The 22,860-nt window shown below is 40.9% G+C and overlaps 1 protein-coding gene across 1 annotated transcript in view; it reads right to left on the bottom strand.

Moving 5' to 3' along the window:
- Nucleotides 1-22,860, bottom strand: part of PIK3C2G (phosphatidylinositol-4-phosphate 3-kinase catalytic subunit type 2 gamma) — a 190,586-nt gene that overhangs the window by 18,757 nt on the left and 148,969 nt on the right. Inside the window, exons 28-31 of the mRNA XM_014256031.2 lie at nucleotides 22,660-22,781; nucleotides 18,284-18,392; nucleotides 10,080-10,155; nucleotides 2,805-2,899 (exon numbers count right to left, since the gene is read on the bottom strand). Of these exons, the coding sequence (XP_014111506.2) occupies nucleotides 2,805-2,899; nucleotides 10,080-10,155; nucleotides 18,284-18,392; nucleotides 22,660-22,781 (402 nt within the window). The remainder of the gene's footprint in view (nucleotides 1-2,804; nucleotides 2,900-10,079; nucleotides 10,156-18,283; nucleotides 18,393-22,659; nucleotides 22,782-22,860) is intronic.

Here is a 22,860-nt window from a genome sequence, read left to right as displayed (position 1 = left end):
GGCTCTGGCCGGGCCAGGCCGGTCCCTGGCTCGGCTGCAGGTTTTGCTGTGACTGAATTCACCAGAGACTGCCGAGTAAAGAAGGAAAAAAAGCTCTTGACCTGCGGCGGGCTGAGACAGTGACCACACTCTCCAGAGCAGCCATGAAGAATCTTCCATCACAGACAACTCCAGCTCCTGCTCCGGCAGAGATCACAGAATCATCTACAAAACCTGGGCAAGATTTTAACCCTTTCATTACCCAGATGAGACTTGCAGATTAATCCTTTTATCCAGAGAGAGAAAAAGAGAGTAATCAACATGTAAAGAGACTTTACAAACTATCAGAGACAGTAAAGAAAAGAATTAAGCCTCAGAAAAGGTAGAGAATAAGGAGATGCTTTATAAGCTGAAATATTTTTCTGTTAAAGCTATGGAGATGGACAATAGTGTCCTGAAAAAAACTCCTTTAATTCATGACAGAGTATATAGGGAGGAATGGAGTGTTCAAAGTTTGGATTTTTGAGCAAAAGGTGGAGTAATTCTAATACAGTGAGGTGCTGGAACAGAGTGAGACAAAGTAATAGTTGAAGATTTGAGGCCTTGAGACCCAATGAGAAAACTGTTTCCGGGGAAGCTCACAGAAACAGATGAAGAGAACTTTTGCCTTTGAATAACTCATCCTTAAAATGACATCCCTAGACTCATTGACCCATACACACCTCAGAGTGATGTGAAATGGGAGGAGTGAACTCTGATGACAGAATTTCCGGACAGCTGGCATCAGAAAAATAGAAAACTATAACAGAAATAGTTTTCTCGTGAGAAACTTCATAAATTAGCAGAAGAAGACTTCTCTTTCTCTACAAAGGCTGATGAAAAGACTCTAGCAGGAATTAGGACTGTTTTAACCACCAAAGTTCTGAAGTTTTTCTGTCTCTATGTTGTCACGTGTACAAAAGAATGGTCAGGTAGTGGGGGATAAAAGAGTATTCTGGAAGTTTATTCTGGTGTTTTTATTCTTGTAGTTTTGTTAATAAACTTTCTTTATTCCTTTTAAGTTTTAAGCCTGTTTTGCTCTTGTTCTAATCCATATCTCACAGCAAGAAATAAGTTATTTTTTTAGTTACTGCTTTAAAACCACAACAGCATGGAAGGAGTTGGAAGCCCAGGATCTGAAAACATGATTGCCTAAGTTAGGCTGCCGCAAGAATGATCTTATTTTCAAGTCATGAATCATTGTTAGTCTTGCTGAATTGGACTCCTACCACTTCTCTGCAAACTCACTAAAATGGCTTTGATTTAAGTTATCTACTTTCAACAGAAACACAGTAACTTCAAGTTGTGCTGTCCCTTTCCATAATGAAGTGAACTGAACCCTGGGTTTTATGTTTGCACTGCACAGCTATCTATGCTGTAATTTACTTTCATTTAATTAAATGACCAGAACTTCCTAAGAACACAGTTAGGAACCTACACATTTACAATGATGGAAAAAAAAGGAGAAACAAAGACTAATTCCAACACCTGCAAATTGTTTATGTGCATCTCCACACCACCTGAAATCTCAATGATATCATCAGCATGGCAATCACTTTGATATGCCCCTCCCACCAATTAGAACTTTATGAGAAGGTTATCAAAGTCACTTAGATTTAGAAAGCTGAACACAAAAAATAAAGAGGGTCTTATGCTACATCCTGAAGGTAAAGTTTGTATAAATTGGGCCTGTCAGCAGAGGCTGATCTCACCTGTCAAAGTGACACACAGGACACAGAAAACAAGCCTCAGGACAGAGAAGTATTGAATGTTATATACCAGAATGGAGATGCTTGAATTACAAATGAGAAGCCAGAGTGGCCAGCAGAAAACAGTCAGAGCTATGTAAGCCTCATGTGCTTCATCCCACTAATTAAACCATCAGCCTCATTTTATTTCTGGCTGGTGCTCACATAAGCCCCTCAGTTTGGCCCCATTTAGGAAAAGGATTGTAATCCAGTTTGGGATGGAGGTGGCATAGAGTATGCACTGAGAGCCCACAATAGCTCATAAATGCTCTAATCCCCTGGCTAGACAAATAAAGGCTCTCTTGCCACAGATATTGCTGGAGACGTGAGCCATGGGAATTTGAGAGCACATCTAGGCAGGGAATTCATTATGGAGCAGCTGACACGCTCCTCCACTGAGGGATCACACTTCACACACAGCCCCAGCTCCATCTCTGCAGTCACCCTCAGCAGCCAATTCCACCTGCAGGAATTCTGTGCTGCAGGAGCACTGCCAGCTTCCCCTCCCATAGCCTGGCTCCAGGAGCACTCAACATTTACCTCTCAGCCTCCTGACAGTGTTACAAAGCTGAGCATCACACCTCCAAATGACATTGCTCCTTAAAATACACCACTGCTCCCTCTGCTGAGCTCTTCCCTCTTCATAGACAGGCTGGACTAGAAAGAAATGTCTGGATAATCAACCCAGAGCTCCAGGCTGAGGTGCTGCAAAAAGTCATGCTGCTGCACGATGCCTTATGTCTGACTGCTATCAAAATGTGTCTGCTGAGAGGGCGAAAACAGTATCAAAATTGGTTTTCTTGGAAAAGGCCATTACCAGCCATTAAGGAAACCCAGTTTCTGTATCTGTCTCACACCTGTAGCCATACTGAGTGAGCTCAAAGGGAAAAACCAGTTGTTAAATCATGACAGAGCAGCACTATCACTACTTTGAGTTGAAATTAGTTCTCCCAGAAAGGCTGTTTGAAGATTAATGTTTTCACAGTACTCTGCAAATGCAAGGACTTACAGGTTACACATTCTGATAAAAATACTCACGAGGTTCCTCATGTGTTTCAGCATTATTGTCAGACGGCTGTTCTCGTAGGATATGACCAACTGTACTCCAGGATTGTGACCAGCTGACTGAGGACCTAAAAAAGGCCAGACAGCTTGATTTTTTTTAGTTAACAACTTAGAGGAAGCAGATCTGTAAAATATTGGAATACATGTTAGCTAACATATTAAAACCTGCTCCATGCTTAAATCAGGAATGAAATTAGAAAACATGGATAAGGAGTGTGATGGAAGAAAGTGGTCTGACATGCAGTGCTCATTTTCCTTCCTGTTTGTTAACTGCCAGTGAGATTTTCTGTTTACTAATTGCCATCAGTCTGAAATTCAGTGGGAAATTAATGCTTGAGTGACAAATAATTGGGGTGGTTTTTTTTGGCAGTCACTGATGACACTATTCACTATTGTTGCAGTTCTGTCTGGTTAAAAACACTGGATTTTATTTTTTTTTCCTCCAGTTTCCAAGAGAAAGGAAAAAAATAACAAAGGGAAAAAAGAGCAAGTTTCCTGATCAGCTCCAAAACAAGTTAGAGAAACAACATCACATATAAATTCTCTCTTCCTCTTTCTGTACTTTATGTATTCCAAGTTGGTTTTCATGCAACCCATTGCTTTCATAGATTTTTCTACTAAGATGCACTTTAGGAGTCTGATACAATTCCCACTGAAAAAAAGCTATTTTTCATTTTCCAAGCAAGAAGAATCAGTCTCATAAGGTGGAAGAAATGACTAAGCAAATCCTGCTCCATCTTTCTGCTGGAGGCAATGAGCCAGCTGTCTTCAGTGCCAGAAAGGTGTGTCCTTGAAGCTGGTAATGTGGTTTACCAGCCCTGCAGAGACAGCAGGGAAACACAGCAGAGAAAAGATGCCTTTTACCACTGTAAATCAGGTAATGGTGAGCAAAACCTCTCCTCGATATCCATCTGACCTCCTTATTTTGTAGTGTTTCACCTGAGCAGGGGCTGAGGAGCTGGGCTTGAGCCATTTTGCACCACCTGGTCAGCGAGGTGACCATGTGAAGTTTATTCAGGCAAATAAGGCTACATTTAACTAGACCAAAGCTGTATTACAACCACTAATTTACCCCAAAAAAGTAAGAACTCAATCCTGCAAGGCTTACAACCCAACAAGGATGTCTCATGAGCTGGGCTCTGCTCTCCCTCCTCCCTGTTAAAACAGAGACCTGAGACAGAGAAGTGGTGCTCTCCTTCCTGCACCTTGGGATCTGTCACTGACACAGCAGCCCTGAACCTGCTGCAGGGTGACATAACAACACAAGACAAGACAATACAGTGGTAATTAATTCTTTAAATAGAAACACATCTTCTGAGAAGCAGAGGCAGTGGGAAAGGATGATGAGAACGTTAAGAACAGCCGTTGCACGCCAGGGTCATGCACTGCCACAGGAGGCTTTTCAGGGAGTACCAGGACTGTTCCCCTGGGTAGCAGGAGGGTTCCCACGTGTCCCTTTCATCCTCAGCTGACACCTGGGCACTCCCTGTCTCGCTCTTGTCCTCTTCTCCCCACATGTGCCCCAGAGCTCTTACAGCCAGGGCGGTGGCAGCAAGAAATCCAACTCCCTCTGCTCAGCCTTTGCTTTGTTGCTCAGCACAGGAGGCAGCATGAGGCTGTTATAATGAATAAGCCACACTGGCTGTATTTTTCTGAAGAAACCAAATGTGTAACCTCTGGAGCGAACAGAGACTAAAATAACTGCTCAGCAGACACAATGACAGTGGTGTCATGTACTACTGACAGCCAGAGAGCCGCTGTAATTGCCATTTATCCTAAGGAAGGGAACTCGAATGAATTAGAAATAACACAGTGTGTACATGCAGCTGCCATAATATAATTTTTCCAGGCAGCGTGGATACCAGCTCTGCTGAGTTTATGATGCTTGGAATGGAATTTCAGAATATGAATCTACCTCCAATGCCTCCCCTGTAGAGACTACAAAAATACATTTTTAATCACATCCTAACTAGAGAAGGGCCCAAGACATTCTTGAGGAATTGAAATTTCAGGAAGAAATCACTAAGTTGGGACTTAGAACACCAAGCAGCAGTTATTCTCCGTTATGAACCTTGACAAATCACTTGGCAAGACTTTTCCTTATTTCACTTCTTGTGGTATGCAAATAGGAACAGGGAGGGACAGGATAAAAACTCCATGAACCAGACAACACTGAGTTTTTTCCACGGTAAGAGGAAGCCCATAAAATTCAATTCCTCTTTTTTTTTTTTTTTTTTTTTCATGCAAAGCTACTTTACCTTTTTTTTTTTTTTCTTAAGCTGTGAGTCCTTTTGCCTTGAATCAGCAACAGGAAATGTAGAATTCTAGACTATTACACTCAGTGTAATACAAGGGCAGTTGTGTTTTAACATAAGGACACGATTCACTTGTGGGGCTCTGTTAATTTTGTGAATTGTAGTGAGTCACCACGAGTGGTTTAGCAAGAGCAACAGATTTTAGAGGCTAAATTACATCATCAGAATCCAGCTGATCACTGTGCCTTCCCTTTCCTACCAGCACTACCAGTGCCTTTGTTTTTCATTAATTTTTACAGTGTGGTGCTTATATCCAGTGAAGGAGTTTCTCTGTGGGAGTTGGTTTTTATTTTATCCTTGAAAGTAAGAAATGTAAATTAGTTTCTAAAAAAAAAAAACCCAATCAAAAAACCCAAAAGAAAACAAAACAAAACCCCCAAAATAACCACAGAAAATTAATTTCTGATTGATTATGCAAAGTCTGAAACACACACTATGGACACAAGTATTACTAAAATATTTGCTCTTACTATGCGATAAATTGAGTACTAGTGGAAAGAAAAATAAAAGGAAAGGAAATAAAAAATAACAGAGCATGGGAAATCTGATAATCATTGAAGAGACCACTGTTGCTTACATTTCATAGCAAAACCCAGTTACTGTTAGCTACACTCAGCTGGTGTATTTTCAATTTTCCCACACCCAGTGCTAGATCATATCCTCTTTGAAGTCCAGGTTTTTAGCTTCAAATAATAATACAATACACATACATTAATTACTTCCAATCTATCCAGCTTGGGCAGATGGACCTGAGCTCGGGCCCTGCATTTTTGGGGAGTGTCACACCCTACTTGCAGCTGATTTTAGACAAGGACTAAGTGCTGGTCTGCTGCAGGTACTGGGCAAAGTTGCACTGGCTACAGCTGAAGCAAGAATTCCCCACCAGGGATTGATTCTTCACTCTCTGGTGTCCATGCAAAAGCTGTCAAATACCAAATGAGGACCCCTGGAACATTTGTAGTTTTTTCCTATCTGGTTCCTGCCTGTGTTCCAAGTGGAAGTCAGCCACCAACCCTACTACAGAAAAACCCAAACACTGCTAGTTCATAATCTCTTATCAAGGAGCATAAACATGAGAAAACTGTGGGTCCTTTTTATCTTTTCAAATGAAGAAATGAAGGCAATTAGCATCCAGATTTCTACTGAAGGTGAAATGACCATCACAGTAGTCAAGTGTGCAGTTCTTTGCTTTAATCTGGATGGTCTTTTCTGGCATGCTGGAGAAGTACCAGCTCCTCATTCCATCATTTGTGCAAGGCTTTCCTCAGCAGCATTTCAAAACAAGCTCTGTATTACACTGGGCACAACATTTGAGAAATATAAATGGCGAGGAAGGTGCTGCTGACAAAATCAATAGGGAAACTGTAACTTAATAATACATTGCATTTCACATGTGGACTGCAAAGCAATGTGAAGAAACTAATTAACTAAGTGTCAACACACTGCCATTAGGGAGCTCAGTGTTATTCTGTATTCTGCACCCTCAGATTTTTCTTAGACCTTTCTCCTTGGTGACAGCCTGTTTTGACACCTGGCATCAAAGAGTACTGGAACCTGTTTGGTTTTCCAGGGCTGGGGTTGAATGCCCCAAGCCAACCAGCTGCCTGCTTTAGTTACAGCCTCCAAAGGATCTGACTTCATGCAGCCAGCTCTGAATACACCGACTGGCTCAGGGCTTTGGTCCTCCAGGCCAACCTGAGGTGCTCATGGGTCAATGGGACTAAGTCAGGAATGCAACTTGTGGCAAAAACTTTACATCAAGAGCGAGCAACTTCAGAAGATCAGAGCACTATGGGACATGAGCAAGAGAGCCTTATTCTCCTCAGGGACTGTTTATGGGGACTGTGGATCTCCATGGAGGGGGATACCATATTGCAATCTCCCTGGAAAGCTTGGATCTCCCTTTACAAGGACACAGAAGCTGTTCCCTACTGCACCTCAAGGACAGAGGATCATATAAACACATGGAGCACTAATTAAACATGCCAGAACTGGGGCTGGGCTGTACTGTGTTATAGCCCATAGCAGAACCAAAACAGGCTGAATTATCAATATTTTCAGGAGATATAAACTCAAGAGAAGGAAAATAAGCAAGTTTGATATAAAAATGGTTTTTATAGATTTTTCTTTCTTTGTTCCTTTTTTTAAAAGGCTTTTATAAAACTCTGATTGTGAAATCATTCCTGATATCTGCTCTCACTGCCTTGTAGTGAGCTTGGTATACTGAAATGCTGACAATATCCAGTATAATTCAGCATTCGCCCCACTGGGAGTACTGATTCAGTATTCATGTCAAGTAAATTTAACACTGATTTCTAATCTCTCTATTGCTGGGAGCAGAGTACAAATTCATAAATTTTAATTTTTATTTTACTTTAGTAAGTGTAATTACCTACAACATTTATAAATTAAAGCACTGTAAGAGAAAGATGCTGGTTTGATCAAAATTCATAACCTGATCCTATTGGACATTAATCTTATTTCATATTGATCCTTACCAAGAGAGAGATGATTTTTTTTTTGCTTGAGAGAGAAGTTGCCAGACCCATGGAAAGCTACAGCCCATATTAGACTTGAGTTATTTTTCAAAACAGACAAATATTAAGACCCCTATAACCTCAGAAAGAAATGAAATTTGTGGGGAAAAAAATGTACCTTTATTTCATGGCAACCACCTCTTTCCTGCAGGCTCAGTGAACTGAGTTCCTCCCCAGACTGGCTGCGGTGTTACTACAGAGTTTATCTTCAAATGAAGAGCGTTTCTGGGCACCCTCAGCCAGCAAGAACCTCTGGGGTCACTTTGCTCCTCCCAGCAGCTCCTTGTTTGCTACCAGACACCTTCTCCTGCCTTAGCTGGGCTTGTGTCTCCTCTGGATGCCAACAGCGTGCAGAATGCCATGGAACAAAGATTTCAGTGAGCTCACTGGGGCATGGCAGCAGCCTGACTCCAAAGACGAGGTGAGGAATGGAAAAACATCTGTGAAATATCTATGTCTCAACAGATTTCTCAGGTGGGCAGTCAGCACAGGCGTGGCAGGTCTCCCTCTGATAGCTGAGCTCACCTGCTTCCACAGTTCACCACAAATGGTGCAGTACCCAGAGCAACTCAGGCCATGATTCCTGTTCCTGTTTTTACCAGGTTGAAACTCATTGCTTGGACCTTGTGTGCTACTGCTGGTTTATCAGTAAATGACAGTGATCAATTTTCTGGGCTAAAGAGAGCTGCTTTTGTCTGTGGTTTGGGTTTCATTTGTTACTTTCCCCTGTCTTAAACAAAGGTTTTGCCCTAAATCTAGAAGTGAAGTATCCAAACTTTAAAAGGCAGAGTTTTGGGACAGGAAAAAGAGAATCCCCCTGTAACCTGACTGCTCAAGGCCAGGGGCACACTAATCTTCCCCAGCCATGTTGTGACCCTCACCACCAGTAACTACACAGTGAGGAACAGATTGGGTTACCTGACACACAGCCTTCATCAAACACCCACTAAACACATTCTTGCCTCTGTTTCTTCATTCTCTTCCTTGATTTTGCTGTCACTGACAACAAAAATAGATGGCTCATCCTTCAGACTATACTGGCTCAGGACTCCACTGTAGGAATTATGATGTTGCAAGTTATTTCTCAATTTTTTTAATAGATTCAGTTTGTGATTCTGCATAAAACTTTTACACTCAGATTCTCTGTAGTAATTAGGCAGCTGAATATTAGTGACATAGCAAAATTATTCTGTGACTTTGACTGCTTTGTGCCTCAGCTCACTCTGACATCTGTATCTTTGCTTGAAGACACCTACAGAAAGATGCAGCCCATGGACCCAGCTTACATGTTCCTAACACCTAGGAGATCTTTGCATTATCTCCTCGATCCTTTGTAAAAGCTAGAGCAACCATTAGTAATTTTCAATAGTCATAATGGGTTTAATATGATAATGCATGCCCTAATCAAATAAACTCCTCACAGGGGGAGTCTTCCAAAGGCTGAGAAGCCAGAGTGGGATTTATTTTGTTCTGATGGATTTAAAAAAAAAATGGTCCCAGCAAAAGAGATAATGAAACCTCTGTCTGCAGAGGGATTAAATTAACTTAATGGACATGCAAACTAAATATGCAGAGATACAATCCTTTCTGAAATGTGGAAAACTGATGATCTTGGAAACTATCCTATCACTTGGAGCACATAACAACCAGCTGAATTGTTGTGGTGCAGAGTGCAGCTGCAGACTCCTTTATGAGGTTTTATTTTGCCTAAAAACTGAGTACAGAAGATTATTATCAGTGCAGAACAAAAGCAGTGGAAGACAATAAACATTCAGAGTTTACTTTTTATGGTTTATGCTTTGGCTCTTAATGCTGTAATGTCAGAAATTAGATTAAATTAGGCACTGGACAGAAGAGGAAAATGGGTTAAGTGTTTAGATAGGCTAAGGGAACAGTGCAGCATCTCATTTAGCAAGAAGTGAATTACCACAGTCATTAATAATGTATGCCTAAGCATTAACATAATGTTCTGTTATTTACTTGCTCCACTCATTGTGAAAATTACTTTAGAAGTCACCCCTGATTTTCTTTGCTTGTGCAAGCACACATTGTGCTTTGTCATGACTCACATCCTTTCCTCCAAAATCTTTGAATATTTTGTTTTGTAAAACGAGAAACTTGCCACAATTTGTATAAATAAACTTTTGCCTTGCATATAGGCGTGTTTATGCAAAAAGAAATGAAGCGAGGCTGAAAGGAATATGAGAAAGAAAGAAATCTACAGGTGACTTTAGTAACACACTTTCAAAGACCTTGAGAATCAGGAATTATTTGTTGGTATCCTTATATCATTAAAAAAAAATCCAAACCATCTAAACATTTTAGGCTCACTTTGGCATAATGCTAACAAGGATTATCATTTCTTAGAGAAGAAATAAGATTGGTAATCCACATACCTAAGGTCACAGATGATGAATCTTCTGCCAAGGTATTTTTGGACCAATTGAGAAAGAAGCTGAGTACAAGCTCATTCTGAAAGAGAATACAAACACTGAAGCTAATATCATATGTTGCACTCTGTTCCTTGTATCATTCCCCTTCAAGAAGCTTGCTGGTAATTTTTAATGCATATATTAGAGTTTGTAATAAAAGAGAGCTTTTCCCCCGTGACCATGAGCTAGGAACCCAGGGAGTGACTTCTGCCCAGGCCCTGGGAGGATGATGATGTCCTTCAGCACTCTCAGAGATGCTGCTCTGGTGCCCACCTGGCCCCTTTCTGTCAGAACACTTTGAGACAGCAGCGAGCTGCAGAGATTTGTGCTCCTACTCCATCTCCAGTAGCTCAAGATTTGTATTAGCAGCTGCAAGTACTTTGAGAGAGCAGCCCCTCTGTGAAACAAAGGCAGGAGGCTGTCTTTACTGTGAGCTCTGTAGCCAGCAGGAAACTTGCCCTTGGCACGGGACTGACCCCAAGTACCTGACCCCGTGTGTGCCTCCCTGAGGCTCAGATATTGTGCAAACCTCCCTCCCACGGCAGCTTAATGGATACTCACGCTGAAAAGCTCCATACACAGTCAAATCCTACCAGAAACCCACAGGGAGTGAAAGGCATGATCATATTTCACCATCCTGTTTAAAAGAGTAATCCACCTTATGTACTGCTGTAACTTTTATTTTTATGTACTGACCTGTGCTGCTCTAGTGAACATATATAACAGGTAGTTACATTCAGCTGGAGAGAATTAAAACAATAAACCAAATCCCCAGATTTCAGTATTTTGCGAGGCAATAAAAACTGAATTCTTAAATGGACTCTTATGACTCTGAATCAAAGCTGGACAGTAATTGCATTTTATTAGCTTTTCATAAAGCCATAATTCAGAATGGCCATTCTTTAAGATGGTTAGAATTGTTACACTCATGCTGATGTTACTTGGACTGACACTGTAATGAATGGGTAGGACAAGAGACTTTCAAGATTCCAGAATTAAAATGTCACCATTGTTTTTTTCCAGTCAGTGGAAAATACCGTGTCTCTTATCGGCAAGATGTGCTTCACGTAGTATTTGTGTTGTTTCCATTTGACAAGATGTAGCATAATTTGTGCAAGGAAAAAAGAAAAGGAACAGGGTAGTGACAAAAGCAGCTAGTGAGGAGTTAACATGTGGTTACAGCAAACAGAGGAACAGATGTATATGTTCAGTGGAGAGATAAGATTTAGAAATCTGGATTTATTTTAACAGTTGCCTTTCATATTTCACTCTACTGTTTGGAGTTTTTTCCTCCCACACTGCTATATTCTTTCAAATAAAAATCAGGGGGAAATAAAAAGAAGAAAAGAAAGAAAACCCAACATAATTGTTTTCCTTGAATTGAATGACAGATCCTTAAGTTATTAGCAGTGGACTGCCAATACACCTGTCTGTGCTGAGCACGAGTAATTATTCTCTCATCTGATGAAGACAGCTTTCAGGGGAAAGCCCATACACCTGCCACAGCTTCCAGTAGCTTTAAACAGCAGAGTTATGCCCTAGGGGACCTTCACTCGCTCTTTCAGCACAGCTCCCAAATGAAGGAAATCTCCAGGGTTGAGAGTATATTTTTGGCAGCCCAGCCTTTATTGGACAGCATGAAAATAAGCAGAGAAACTTAAGTGGCCCTATGAGTTCAAAGATCTTGAGAGAATTAGGCAGGAGATGGAAATAAAGATACACAGACTGACTTGAAAGAGAAATGAAAAATTCCACACTGAGCAGCATGGCGTTCTTTCTGCTTCCTCTCCGCCTACTCTTTCTGCAATAGATGGAAATGCAGGAACCAAAGAGGTTTGTACATACTAGGTGCAGAGGTTGTTTTAGGCAATAATTCCAAAATCTCATTCTAAAGGAGAGAATGCTGAAGAAAAGAAGACATTTGGTTTAAGTACAGAAGTGGAATCATGCAGAGCTTACAACAGGAGTGAACAGGACAGGCATGGACCCTGCTGGTGCCACAGCTGATGGCAAAGCTTTCCTGGCCTGTGGGCCCATCACACTCAGCAGGTCCTGAAGCCTGAGGGGAAGCAGCAAGGCTGATGTTGGGCAGAAGGAATGCAGAAACTTAATGGAAGAGATCAAGTGGCAGGAGCAGATGCAGCAGGTTGTCCAGGGCTAAGTGCTTAAAAAGCAATGGTTGGATGTCTCCTTGGTGTTTGTGGAGATAAGCATTTTGCACACTGTTATTTAAAAGACAGCAATTTTCCCCTGACCTGTGCTAATCTGCCTGCTGCAGGACTCCACCACTTAGATTTCCACCAGAAAATGTGGAAGTGCCTTATTAAGTTCCCCCTTTTTCAGCAGACCTCAAAAAAATGCGCTGAACTTTCAGGTGATTCCTAAACCTGTGAGACCCCAGCTGATGGGGCTGAAGCACAGAATTCAGCCTGCACCCAAGAACACTGCTAAATAGAAACAGAGCTGTCTGAACATATGTATGAGCTGTTTTAAGGTGGAGAGAGCCCATTTCTAACCCAGCAGTTTTTGTTACACAGACGTGACTGTGGGTGAGAATCTCAGAGATGGTCTTGGCAGAAAGGAAGGCACTGAGGATGACCACAAGCACTCACTCACCCTTTTCCCACCTGGAATTCTTACCTTTAAATCAGCAAATGGAAATTCCCTAAAATACTGCCCACTTGGGGCTTTTAGGAAATCCTCCTATCACTTGTCTTACTATTCTTACCTAACAAGACAATAATCCTTAATTCTGATATTTTTGCAGGTCACTCAACACATTAGCCCAAACAGGAGCAGACTGTGGTATGTGTGGTCAGTCTGGCTAGAACTCACAGACCTTTTTTCAGCCATTTAACTCAAAAGGGACAAATTCCACCTTTACTTGCACTAGGATACAACTGAAATAAAATATTTCAGCGGCCTTGGGGGGCTGGCACTGCACTACTGCAGCATGGCAGAATTTGTCTGCTGCTCTCCATCAGAGACTAACTAGAAAAACACTCTGCAGTTTGTGAAACACAGCCAGATTTCAAGCCAGATTTAATTTTGATAGAAGGAAAAGCAGCCTCCCCTCTGCTTTCTGCTTTCTTTTCAGCTGTGCTAGAGTAGATTTGGGGTCAGAGAACACCCATGTTCCTGTAATACTTTAACAGGATGGAGAATCAGCAGGAAAGAAAGAAACCAGAAAAAAGCTGACCTTGCTGCAGCTGTTATAACTTCAGGAAAGGACAGGAGAAGAGGGAGGACTTTGAACCCTCCCCATTTTGGCTCTGCTGGATGCCTTGCCAGAGGAACACAGGAGTGGTGGGAGTTCAAGGGACCTACAAACCCTGGGACCACTTTGTTCCCCCACGTTATGTAGCCCCATACAGGCATGTGGGAGCTTTTTTCCTCCTCTCTGCAATTCCCAAGGAGCACTAGTGAATAAAACAGAAATGAAATATGGGAAACTCTTATCAAATTGATTACTTTTGCAGTGTAAAACATTAGTCACCCTAGAACAATGCTGTGGTCCTGGTTTTTACTGTGTGTTTGAAAATGAGTGAACATAATTTACAATCATTTTCATTTACATCCTCTTTAAAGTCCTCTTACAAAGCCTATAAGTCACTATAAAGCTGTTTATAGAACCTATCCACAGCTGAAACACCATCACTGTTTGCTTACCTGCCTGCACAAGGTTTATCTTCACCTCCAAAGTCCTCAGTTAATTTGGATACTTAGGAAATCTTTATAGACTCAAACTCCAAAGGACATTTTGTTTGTTTTAAGTTTTTTTTTACTGAATAACCAGCTGTACAGCTGCACTTACTGTTGTGTTTGACACCAAACTTAATTAATAGAGCCTTACCTTGCTCTGTGTCTCCAGGCAGTGCAAAACCTGCCCAAAATACAGTCATAAAATGGCAAGACACTAGGGCAGCCCTAATTCGTGTCATGAGATTGAGGCTGCAGTCTCCATCCAGCCCATCACTCAGTTGGAGTTGAGTGAAACAGAGAAAAATTACAATGGTCAGCAGCTGTCTTTTGTCACAGACTCGCTTTATGCTTTGGGAACATATATTTTTGTCCTCTTCCATGTTGCCAGCTTTCAGTTCAGTATTTCTGGATGCTTCACCTCTTATTGGTGATGTAACTTGGTTGTTTTACCATTCAACAGAGCAAAACTCAAAGAAGCAAACTCAAAACTCTGAAGACTGTTGAGAATTTTGCCCTGCAGATCTAAAAAACTCAGGTATTTCAGTGTATGCAGATGATGAGTCAGTCAGCAGTGGTGCAGAGGGCCCAAAACTAAAGATTCTTTTGCTGTGATCAGAAATATTGACACTGGTTTGAGACAAGTAGAATGAAATTTGAAATCAAACAAAAAATGGTGCTGAAAGGTGTTCTGCATCCTGTCCTAACAGACTCAGTAGGACAAGGAAGGTGCATCAACTTCTGCCTGGTAGTGATTGATGCAATGAATACAGCTTGTTCAGGAACACAGTCTGGTAAAGGAGTTATTTATAACCATGCTAACCTGAATTTAAGAAAGGACTCCTATTCTAGGCAGTTCTTCAATAAAAGTAACTAAGTGAGGCTTATGCTTAAAATGACTGACTTTTTTTTAAAAAAAAGCCTTGAACAGGGATGGACATGAGCACATTTAAGAATTTAAACTGGTCCAAGATGAATATTTCCATCAGCTGATGTTTCTGCATTTACTGGATCTGGCACTAAAATTCAGAGACAGAGGAAGAAAAAGCTTCTGTTCATTAAAGAAAGGTTCAAAGAAACATTCAGTTCCATTTGAGCTCCAGTGCAAATAAGAAGGCAGTGGTTTTCCACCTCTCCTCCTTTGTTCCAACCATTCAGCAGAAAAGATCAGTGACATTCTGGCTTACTCTTAATTATAATAAAATTTTCATAATCAGAACTTAGTCTGGACTAAAAAGCTTGCATTTAAGGCATGACTGAGGAAGGAATTTGGATGTAATCTGATTCTTTCTTCATTTCTAGGATTTATAATTACTTGATTGGTAGAACCAAGCATGTATTCAGTCCTGTGTGGACTGGACTAAATTATTCAGAGCAGAAAATGGTGCCTAGTCATTTAGGGTAATGTGTTTACAGTGATTACAAGTGTTACAAGGGTGTTTTATAACAAAATAAAAGCTCTTCTCCCTATCTCAGACAATACTCCAGCCTACTACAGCTACAATATATTACAGCTACAATTCAGCATAAAGAAATGACTGTAGCAAGGAAGTAAAAGGAATCTTGATCTACAGGCAACTGATCTTCCTAGATTTCATCACATATTTATGAATTAATTATTTATTCCTACATAGTTTTATTATTTCATAGGAATGACAGTTTGATAATACTTGAGAACTGACAACTCACTAAATGGTTTGAGCCAGGCTCCTTAACATTTTGAGAAGGACAAATTTGACTTCAAAGTTTTCATAAGCATGGAAAGGGACAAAATAATTGTATTTATTTTTATCAAGAAAGCCTCATAGCTTGGCTTTCTGCTCAGACTAAAGCCAAGATGACACCACAATATTTTTAAAAGAGTCATACCAAAGTGAAAAGTAAAAAGAAGGGAGTACAAAGGAAATTACCCACCAACTGGTCTCCTTGTTCTAAGTGGGTCAGAACACGTCAGTATTTTCTAAATTTCTCCCACCTCCCAGCAGGAGCAGCATATTGAAGTGAAAATCACGATTCAATGTTTATGGAGTATCAATAACTCTAAAGAACTGCAGGTTAGCTGCATGGAGGTAAGAAAGATGATTTCCCACATGCAGCAACACTTCACGGATGGAAACAATCTGCTCTTTCCTCTGTTTGTTGTCCCTTGCCCTCCAAGTCCAGCACACCAGTAGCAGCACAGCCCTCACAGGTACAAAAATGGCTTTCTTCTCATGGTTCCAGTATTTCTCCAGGCCATACCAACCTGGAAAATTGTCCCCCTGAGCCACAGCAGTGGCTGTCCCCGAGCAGATCCAGTTCCCTCTGAATTCCTCAGCCATGGCTGTGCTCCAGGGCTGGGAGGATGTCCCCAGCTCCAGGGCTGTGTCTGCAGGCCCACAGAGGCAGGAAGAAGGACACTGGGAAGTTCATGGCAGGAAGAAGGACACTGGGAAGCCCATGGCAGCAGGAAGGACACGGGGAAGCCCATGGCAGGAGGAAGGACACTGGGAAGTTCATGGCAGGAAGAAGGACACGGGGAAGCCCATGGCAGGAAGAAGGACAGACACTGGGAAGCCCATGGCAGGAAGAAGGACACTGGGAAGCCCATTGCCATGCAGCCTGCTCTGGCTGAGTGCTACCCCACGGAGCAGGAGGCACAACAGAGCTTCTGTGCGCGACCAGGAAATGCTCTTACGACTATTCCAGCAGTGGAATTTTTCGGCTGCAGATTAGGATTCTGCACAGCAGTGCTTGGCCCAAATGGAAAATCCATGTACCTTCCAGCAGTTCAGAGCACAGCAGAGGACACTGAGCTCTTCATTTCTAGGTCATGGGCTTAGATCAGCTTTTCCTCAACTGTGACCAAAAGGTGCTAATGTAGAATAAACCTGTGGCCCTGATATGAGGGTCAGAAAGGAATCACAGAATCCTTAGGGTTGGACGGGACCTCTGGAGATCATCAGCCACAGCAGGGTCACCTGCAGCAGGTGATGCAGAACATGACCAGGAGAGCTCAGAATGTCTCCAGGGAGGGAGACTCCGTGACCCTCAGTTCAGTGCTCTGCCACCCCCAGTGTAAGAAAGTCCTTCCTCACGCTGAGGTGAAACTTCTTGTGTTTTATTTGCACAACCATCTTCCCAAGCTGGAGCAGATTTTTTGGCAGTGTCAGTCAAAGGAGCCAAGCACCCAAGTCAGCTGTTCATACAAATTAAGTGTAACTCAGGGAGACAAAAAAGATTTTTATCCTCTTTGGAGATCTTCTCAGTTTCAACTCAGGGCTTAGAATTTATATTCATATTAATAAGAATACCCCTGTTTGTTTTGCATATGGACAATTTCCTCTTTAATCTCCATGACAAAGTCACAGCTGGGAAAGTTATATAGTTAGGCAGCAAAGATTTTTTTTTTTTCCCTCCTGCAAGATGTCTGAGATTTTGGAGAACAAACATCTTGTCATACAAACATCTTTGGCTGTCCCTGCCATGAAAGCAAAGCAGCCCCAGTTTGTGCTGTGGCCCTGAGGCCATGGGACATGACAGGGCTCACCTGGCAGAGGCCCAGGCTGTGCTGCAGAACGTGCCAGCAGTGAAACAGCTCGCTCAGCCACGAGCTCGTGCCTTGGCTCACTGCAATTTACTGAGCCTCTCTGTCAGCCTGGGGTCTAGTATAAAACACCACTTTTTCCTTCCCTGACTGCTTTCCTGACAGGAAAAGCTCACTGGGATGCTCCTTTCTCTCAGACCCTGGTGTCACTGTCAGGGATTGACCGTTCAGCCTCTGAAGTGATGCAGCATGATGATTTTACATCTTCCCAGGGTGTCTGTAGCCCCTTTGCTGCTCTCAGCCCTGTGCTGCCCCACACAATGAAAAGTCAATATTTGTTACCATTTTGGCTTTCCATTATCAAACAGGAGGAGAACCTGAAACCTCAGAGAACAATAATGAATAATAAATGAGAAAACACCAATTTTAATGGACACAGTGCATCATTCTGATATTATTGAAACATTCTGGGTTAGGTTTTATGTTTGCAAAACTATTTCTTCTACCTGTTAAATACAATTTGAACAGGGTACTTCTGGACTGAAAGAATGGAACTTTTCATTTAACAACTGTCAAAATCAGACTTTTCAATATTTCAAAGCTTACTTCTTTTTTTAGACATTACATTCCTCAGAACCTACTCCTTACTGTCAAAAATTCAGTGAATCACTACTTTTCGATGGCAGCAAAGGAAGAAAAGTTTTTCTGAAAAATGCCCTGCCAGGTTTAATAAACTATTTCTCAGTCATACTTGTCTTTGTCTTAAGTTTTGATGAATACTGCAATGGCTCCATCCCAAAATGCATCATTAGAAAATGTGTCACTTATGTATTTTTTTTGGTTTTTTGTTTTTAAAAACAGTCAGTGGAAAATTTCCTGAATCTTTTTGGTAAAATGCTGCTAGAAATCATGTGCAAATAAAAGAAATACTGGAAATGCTCACATTAGCCAGTTTCCTGGGGCCACTTAATAGCTGCTTCAGATAGAGGTTCAAATCCTTCACTCTTTTATGTTCAAGGTCCGTAAAAGGTAAATGCCACGAGTGGGGAAACCTGCAAAAGAAGAATATTCCTAAGCAGAATTCTTGTACTTTAATTGCTGAAAATACTTCCAGCTCTACTTAACAGAAGAAAGCCAAGACTTCCTAAAAGGTTTTGCAGGTAAGGGAAGGAATGCTTACAGGGTAAGCTTACAGGTCACATTACAGTCACTCACCTTCTTCTAATAATTTGCTGGTAAATTGTCTCATACTGAAGCACTTTTTCTCTCTAAATAATTAATTTAAAATTAAGTAAATAAACAGAGAAATCCTAAAAGGAAGTTCTTTGCATTTTATGGGCTCTAAATATAGCTAAGTAACTGGCCCCTGATGATGCCAAGAAAACACTGCCTTTTTGCACAACAGATCTCTGATCTCAGCCCAGAGCTGACATATCCTTACCACAGAACATTGAGCACCAAAGCCTTACAGCAACAATGTGACATTTGATGAATATATCATTGCTTGCATTTTTACCTCAGCTATTTAGAGTGTAGATAAGGTTTTCAGAGTAGATCCCTGATCCCATATCTAATTTCAGGTACTAGCATAATTAAAATAATATATGAAAACAAACGGTCATCACACTAACAAAATCAATCCCCCAAAAAAAGCTATAACAATAAAAATAGCAAAAGTAATGTTCTTGCCGAGTTTTTATTAAGATGAATTTAATTTTGTGTTAGTAAATAAATTACGGATGCATAGAATGGCCTTATGTCAATTTTCAAATAATTTGGTGGCTGAAAATGTCAAAACCTCCCATTTTTTTACTTGAATCATCTTTGCATTTTAGAGACAATGCATATTAGATGAGTCAAAAGGTTAGAGTTTTAACAACACGCATAATCAATTTGTATTAACCTTGCCCTGGCAAAGGGTATTTATCTCCCAGGCTGAAGAAGCATTAGAAAAACTGTCTGGGTTAAATTGCACATAATGGGTTTTGTGATATGGATTGCTAATAGCAGGATGCATAATTAACATTATGCTTTATGTCCTCTAATGCATGAGACAGAGAGAGGTGGAAGTTTTGATCTGGCTGTATTTCATGTCCCGCCACCACCACTGTAAATAGTCAAGCTTGTCTTGTTTACAAACCTCTTTTTTTTGCTACTGCTATGAGCTTTTTTATCCACTGGACCTCAACAGGTGCCTGAAGGGTTCAGACAAGGGATCTGTGTAGTTTGTGATACACTGGAAAGGGACACTTGGCCAACCTTTAAGAATGCAGCTGCAAAATCCCGTAGGGAAAAACTCAGCGCTGGTGTGGCTTAGCCTGCCATTAAACCAGCCAGGGACCAGATGCCACCAGCGTGCTGCAGGTATGTAGGGACTTCTGGTGATTCCTGCCCATCAACTGGAGGATCAGGGCTCAGTTAGGGGCTGCACAGATGGATAGGAAGAGGTGACACTCCTCCCTGGCAAAATCACAGCTGCAGGACACAGAAGGAGGAGGGAAAAGTGACACGACCCTGGTTCATGACACAGACAGAAACAGAGCCCAGGTCATCTGGCACACAGAGACAGCCTGTGAGTGCTCTGGGCTCCTCTGGGGCACAAAAGGACTTCTTTCAAGGGGTGGAAGCAGCTTAAAATGAGTTAGTCTGTGTAACACAACAAGAGGGCTTTGGCTGGCAGATGCAGGTGCTCAGAAGATGAATCCAAAGCACAGTGGCCAAACAGAGGACAGAGTTATTGATAGCACCAATAACTGCTGGAGTGAAGGACAACATGAACCTTGTGGTGACACTGAACCCTTCTTTTAAAGGCCTTTGTGCTTTTGATGGATTGTGTCTGTGGCATTGCCCTTGTGTTAGGAAAGGTGAACTTCCCATTCTTTGCATCTACTTGAAATGGATCAGAAAAATATAAACTTGCAGATGTGCTGCACAGCACGTTGCATTTCCTACTTGTCTGAACGTTGTTCTGTGTGTAAAATATATCCCCTTCCTGCTTTGTTGGGTGAAAAGATTTTTGGCATTTTACAAAACAGATATTAAACACAATTAATACCTTCTCAGAAATCAAATGAGAAGGGTGGTGCTGGAGTGCAAGGGCTTGCTTAGGGCAACTGTGTTTCTAACTTTTAAATATGGGCTGAACATATGCATTGGACATGTCAATAACAAAATTTTGGATTCTGAGAACTCTGAGCTTTGCCATTTGTTTCTTACAATAAACTCAGTATTTAGCACTTGTATGAAGCGCTCTTATATTTCAATGTTTTCTCCTAATGAGACATGAATGTGTACAATTTCATAGAATCATTACAAAGCAGAAACCAAGTCCTTTCTGCGAGCATTTCCAATTATTCTAGCAATATTAAACATTTAATTTTTTTTTAATCAGACATTTTAAAAATGGTTTTGTGATTACATTGCGGAACAAGGCTTTTTCCTTCCTTTGAAGCATCTGGCATCAGCCAGAGTTGGTGCTTTGTAGCACACAGGCAGACTAATGGTCTGATATGGCATGGCAGTTTCAGTAATAACTTCCTATAAAGAAATAATTAGGTTTTTATTATTAGAATAAAATCTGGGATACATGAAAAACCTCAAATTAATGAAGTTCTGTTAGAACACAACGTAAAATTTTAACATTAAAAAACGTGCCTATCAAAAACCATCATAAAATGAATTGTTTTAACACAATCTTAGGGAAAGATCCTGCAGTGACAGGATACTGCTAGGACTGAATTATGGCAATAAAGCACTGGAGCTCCTAGAGACAGCTTCAGTATACACAGATTAACCCTCTGTGAGTTCTGAAGTGCTCTTTAGCAGTGAAAATGTTGCAAAGGATTTTATTAGAGGTAGATTTTTCTGAAAAGTGACTAGTATTATTTTTGAAATTTGCTAAAGGGTTTCTGAGGTTTGTGTGTTTCTGAAGAAAAATGTATTTCCTTTCAAAGGGCTCTGCTCACCACAGGAAAAAATCATAAACAGGTACTTGTTAAATATTTTATTTTACAACCTAATGGTTAGCCTGCAAGTATCTCCAAATCAAAACCACAATTCAAGCAATTTCAGTACTTGTTTAGTGAAATTTCAGTTCTCAGCAGCTGCTGCAAACCAGTTCATGTGAGAAAGCCATAATGAATCAAATAGGAGTCAATAAAACCCCCTCAGGCAGGAGACAGAGTCTCTGGAATTAACTAACCTTAAACCATACTTTTCAGAATGCTTCTCATGATCTTGGGGGAATATCAGCTCTGGATCTGAAATTCATGGACTTTTAGTTCAAAGCATGTCGTTTGTGGCTATTTATTTCATGTCAAATCCAAAGGCCTTTTTCAAGCCTATCACTTGAATCTCAGCTTGGTTCAAGTAAGCTGCTTGTATCTTAAGCCAGCTTTTGTTTTTTTGTAGATTGAGCTTGAGGAAGGGCTTGTACCAGGTGAGTCAGAAGGACTTTGTACTCACTGATGTATGCAGTATAATGTATGTGATATACGTAGAAAAAATAACTCCACTTGTAGTTTTAAAGGAATGGACAATCATTACATAAGGTAAAGCTGGTTTATATAAGGCAGAAAAAAACCATGGGAATCACTACCCCAGGAAACTGTGAAGAAATATCATTCAGAAAATGGAAAGCAGGAATGGACATGCACATGGATACACAGTAATATTCAGAATTATTGCAACTAATGGCAGCAGATTTTTCAAAAGATAATAAACCAAAGGATGTGAGGTACAAAGTATTGGGGGCAGGACAGTACATAAGATTATTGTACATTTCTCAGCTGGGGGTATGTGCATCATGCTGTAAAAATGTTCATCATGGTGCTAGAGTCAGAGACTTCTCTTCTGACCCACTGCAAACTTTCCTACATTGCTTCAACACACAGATCTTGCCATAAGTTCTAATAAATATCATGAAGAAAATAAAAACTATTAAAGGCACCTTTAATGAAGTAAACACCACTTACCCTTTAGTTTTAATAAATATCATGAAGAAAATAAAAACTATTAAAGGCACCTTTAATGAAGTAAACACCACTTACCCTTTAATTTCAGGAGTAGTTTTGTCAGACCAAAGCTGTTCCCCTTTTCTCCTCCCATTAAAAAAGGAACAATAAAATATAAAACTTAGACTGCCACAATGGTCTGTGATTCAGTTTCCTCCTGGGCTGAATAGAAGGTTTGATAGAATATGTTGCTCTGCCTTTGTGTTTCTAAAAATACATCTGCCGTGAATATTCTCACAGATTTATCTGAGCACAGAAGAGAGAACCACTTAACAGCAGAAAAACATTCACTAATATGCTGCCTTACTCTGGGAGGGCATGAGATGGGAATTGCTTCTGGAGGTGGCTGTGAAGTTCTGAGAACTGGTTGAACGATTTTTCCACGAAGGTGACCACATTGCAGGTTTGCACCACCTGGATGAGATATACCTGTGTTGGGGAAAAAAGGAGAGGCAGAGGAATGATCAGAGAGTCAAATTAAAAAAAAAAAAAATGTACAAGAGAGTAA

This window comes from Pseudopodoces humilis, chromosome 5 (genome assembly GCF_049639895.1).
Source record: "Pseudopodoces humilis isolate 2021_Gansu_Grassland_sample_001 chromosome 5, ASM4963989v1, whole genome shotgun sequence".
Classification (NCBI taxonomy): Eukaryota; Metazoa; Chordata; class Aves; order Passeriformes; family Paridae; genus Pseudopodoces; species Pseudopodoces humilis.
This window is presented reverse-complemented; position numbering and strand designations above follow the sequence as displayed.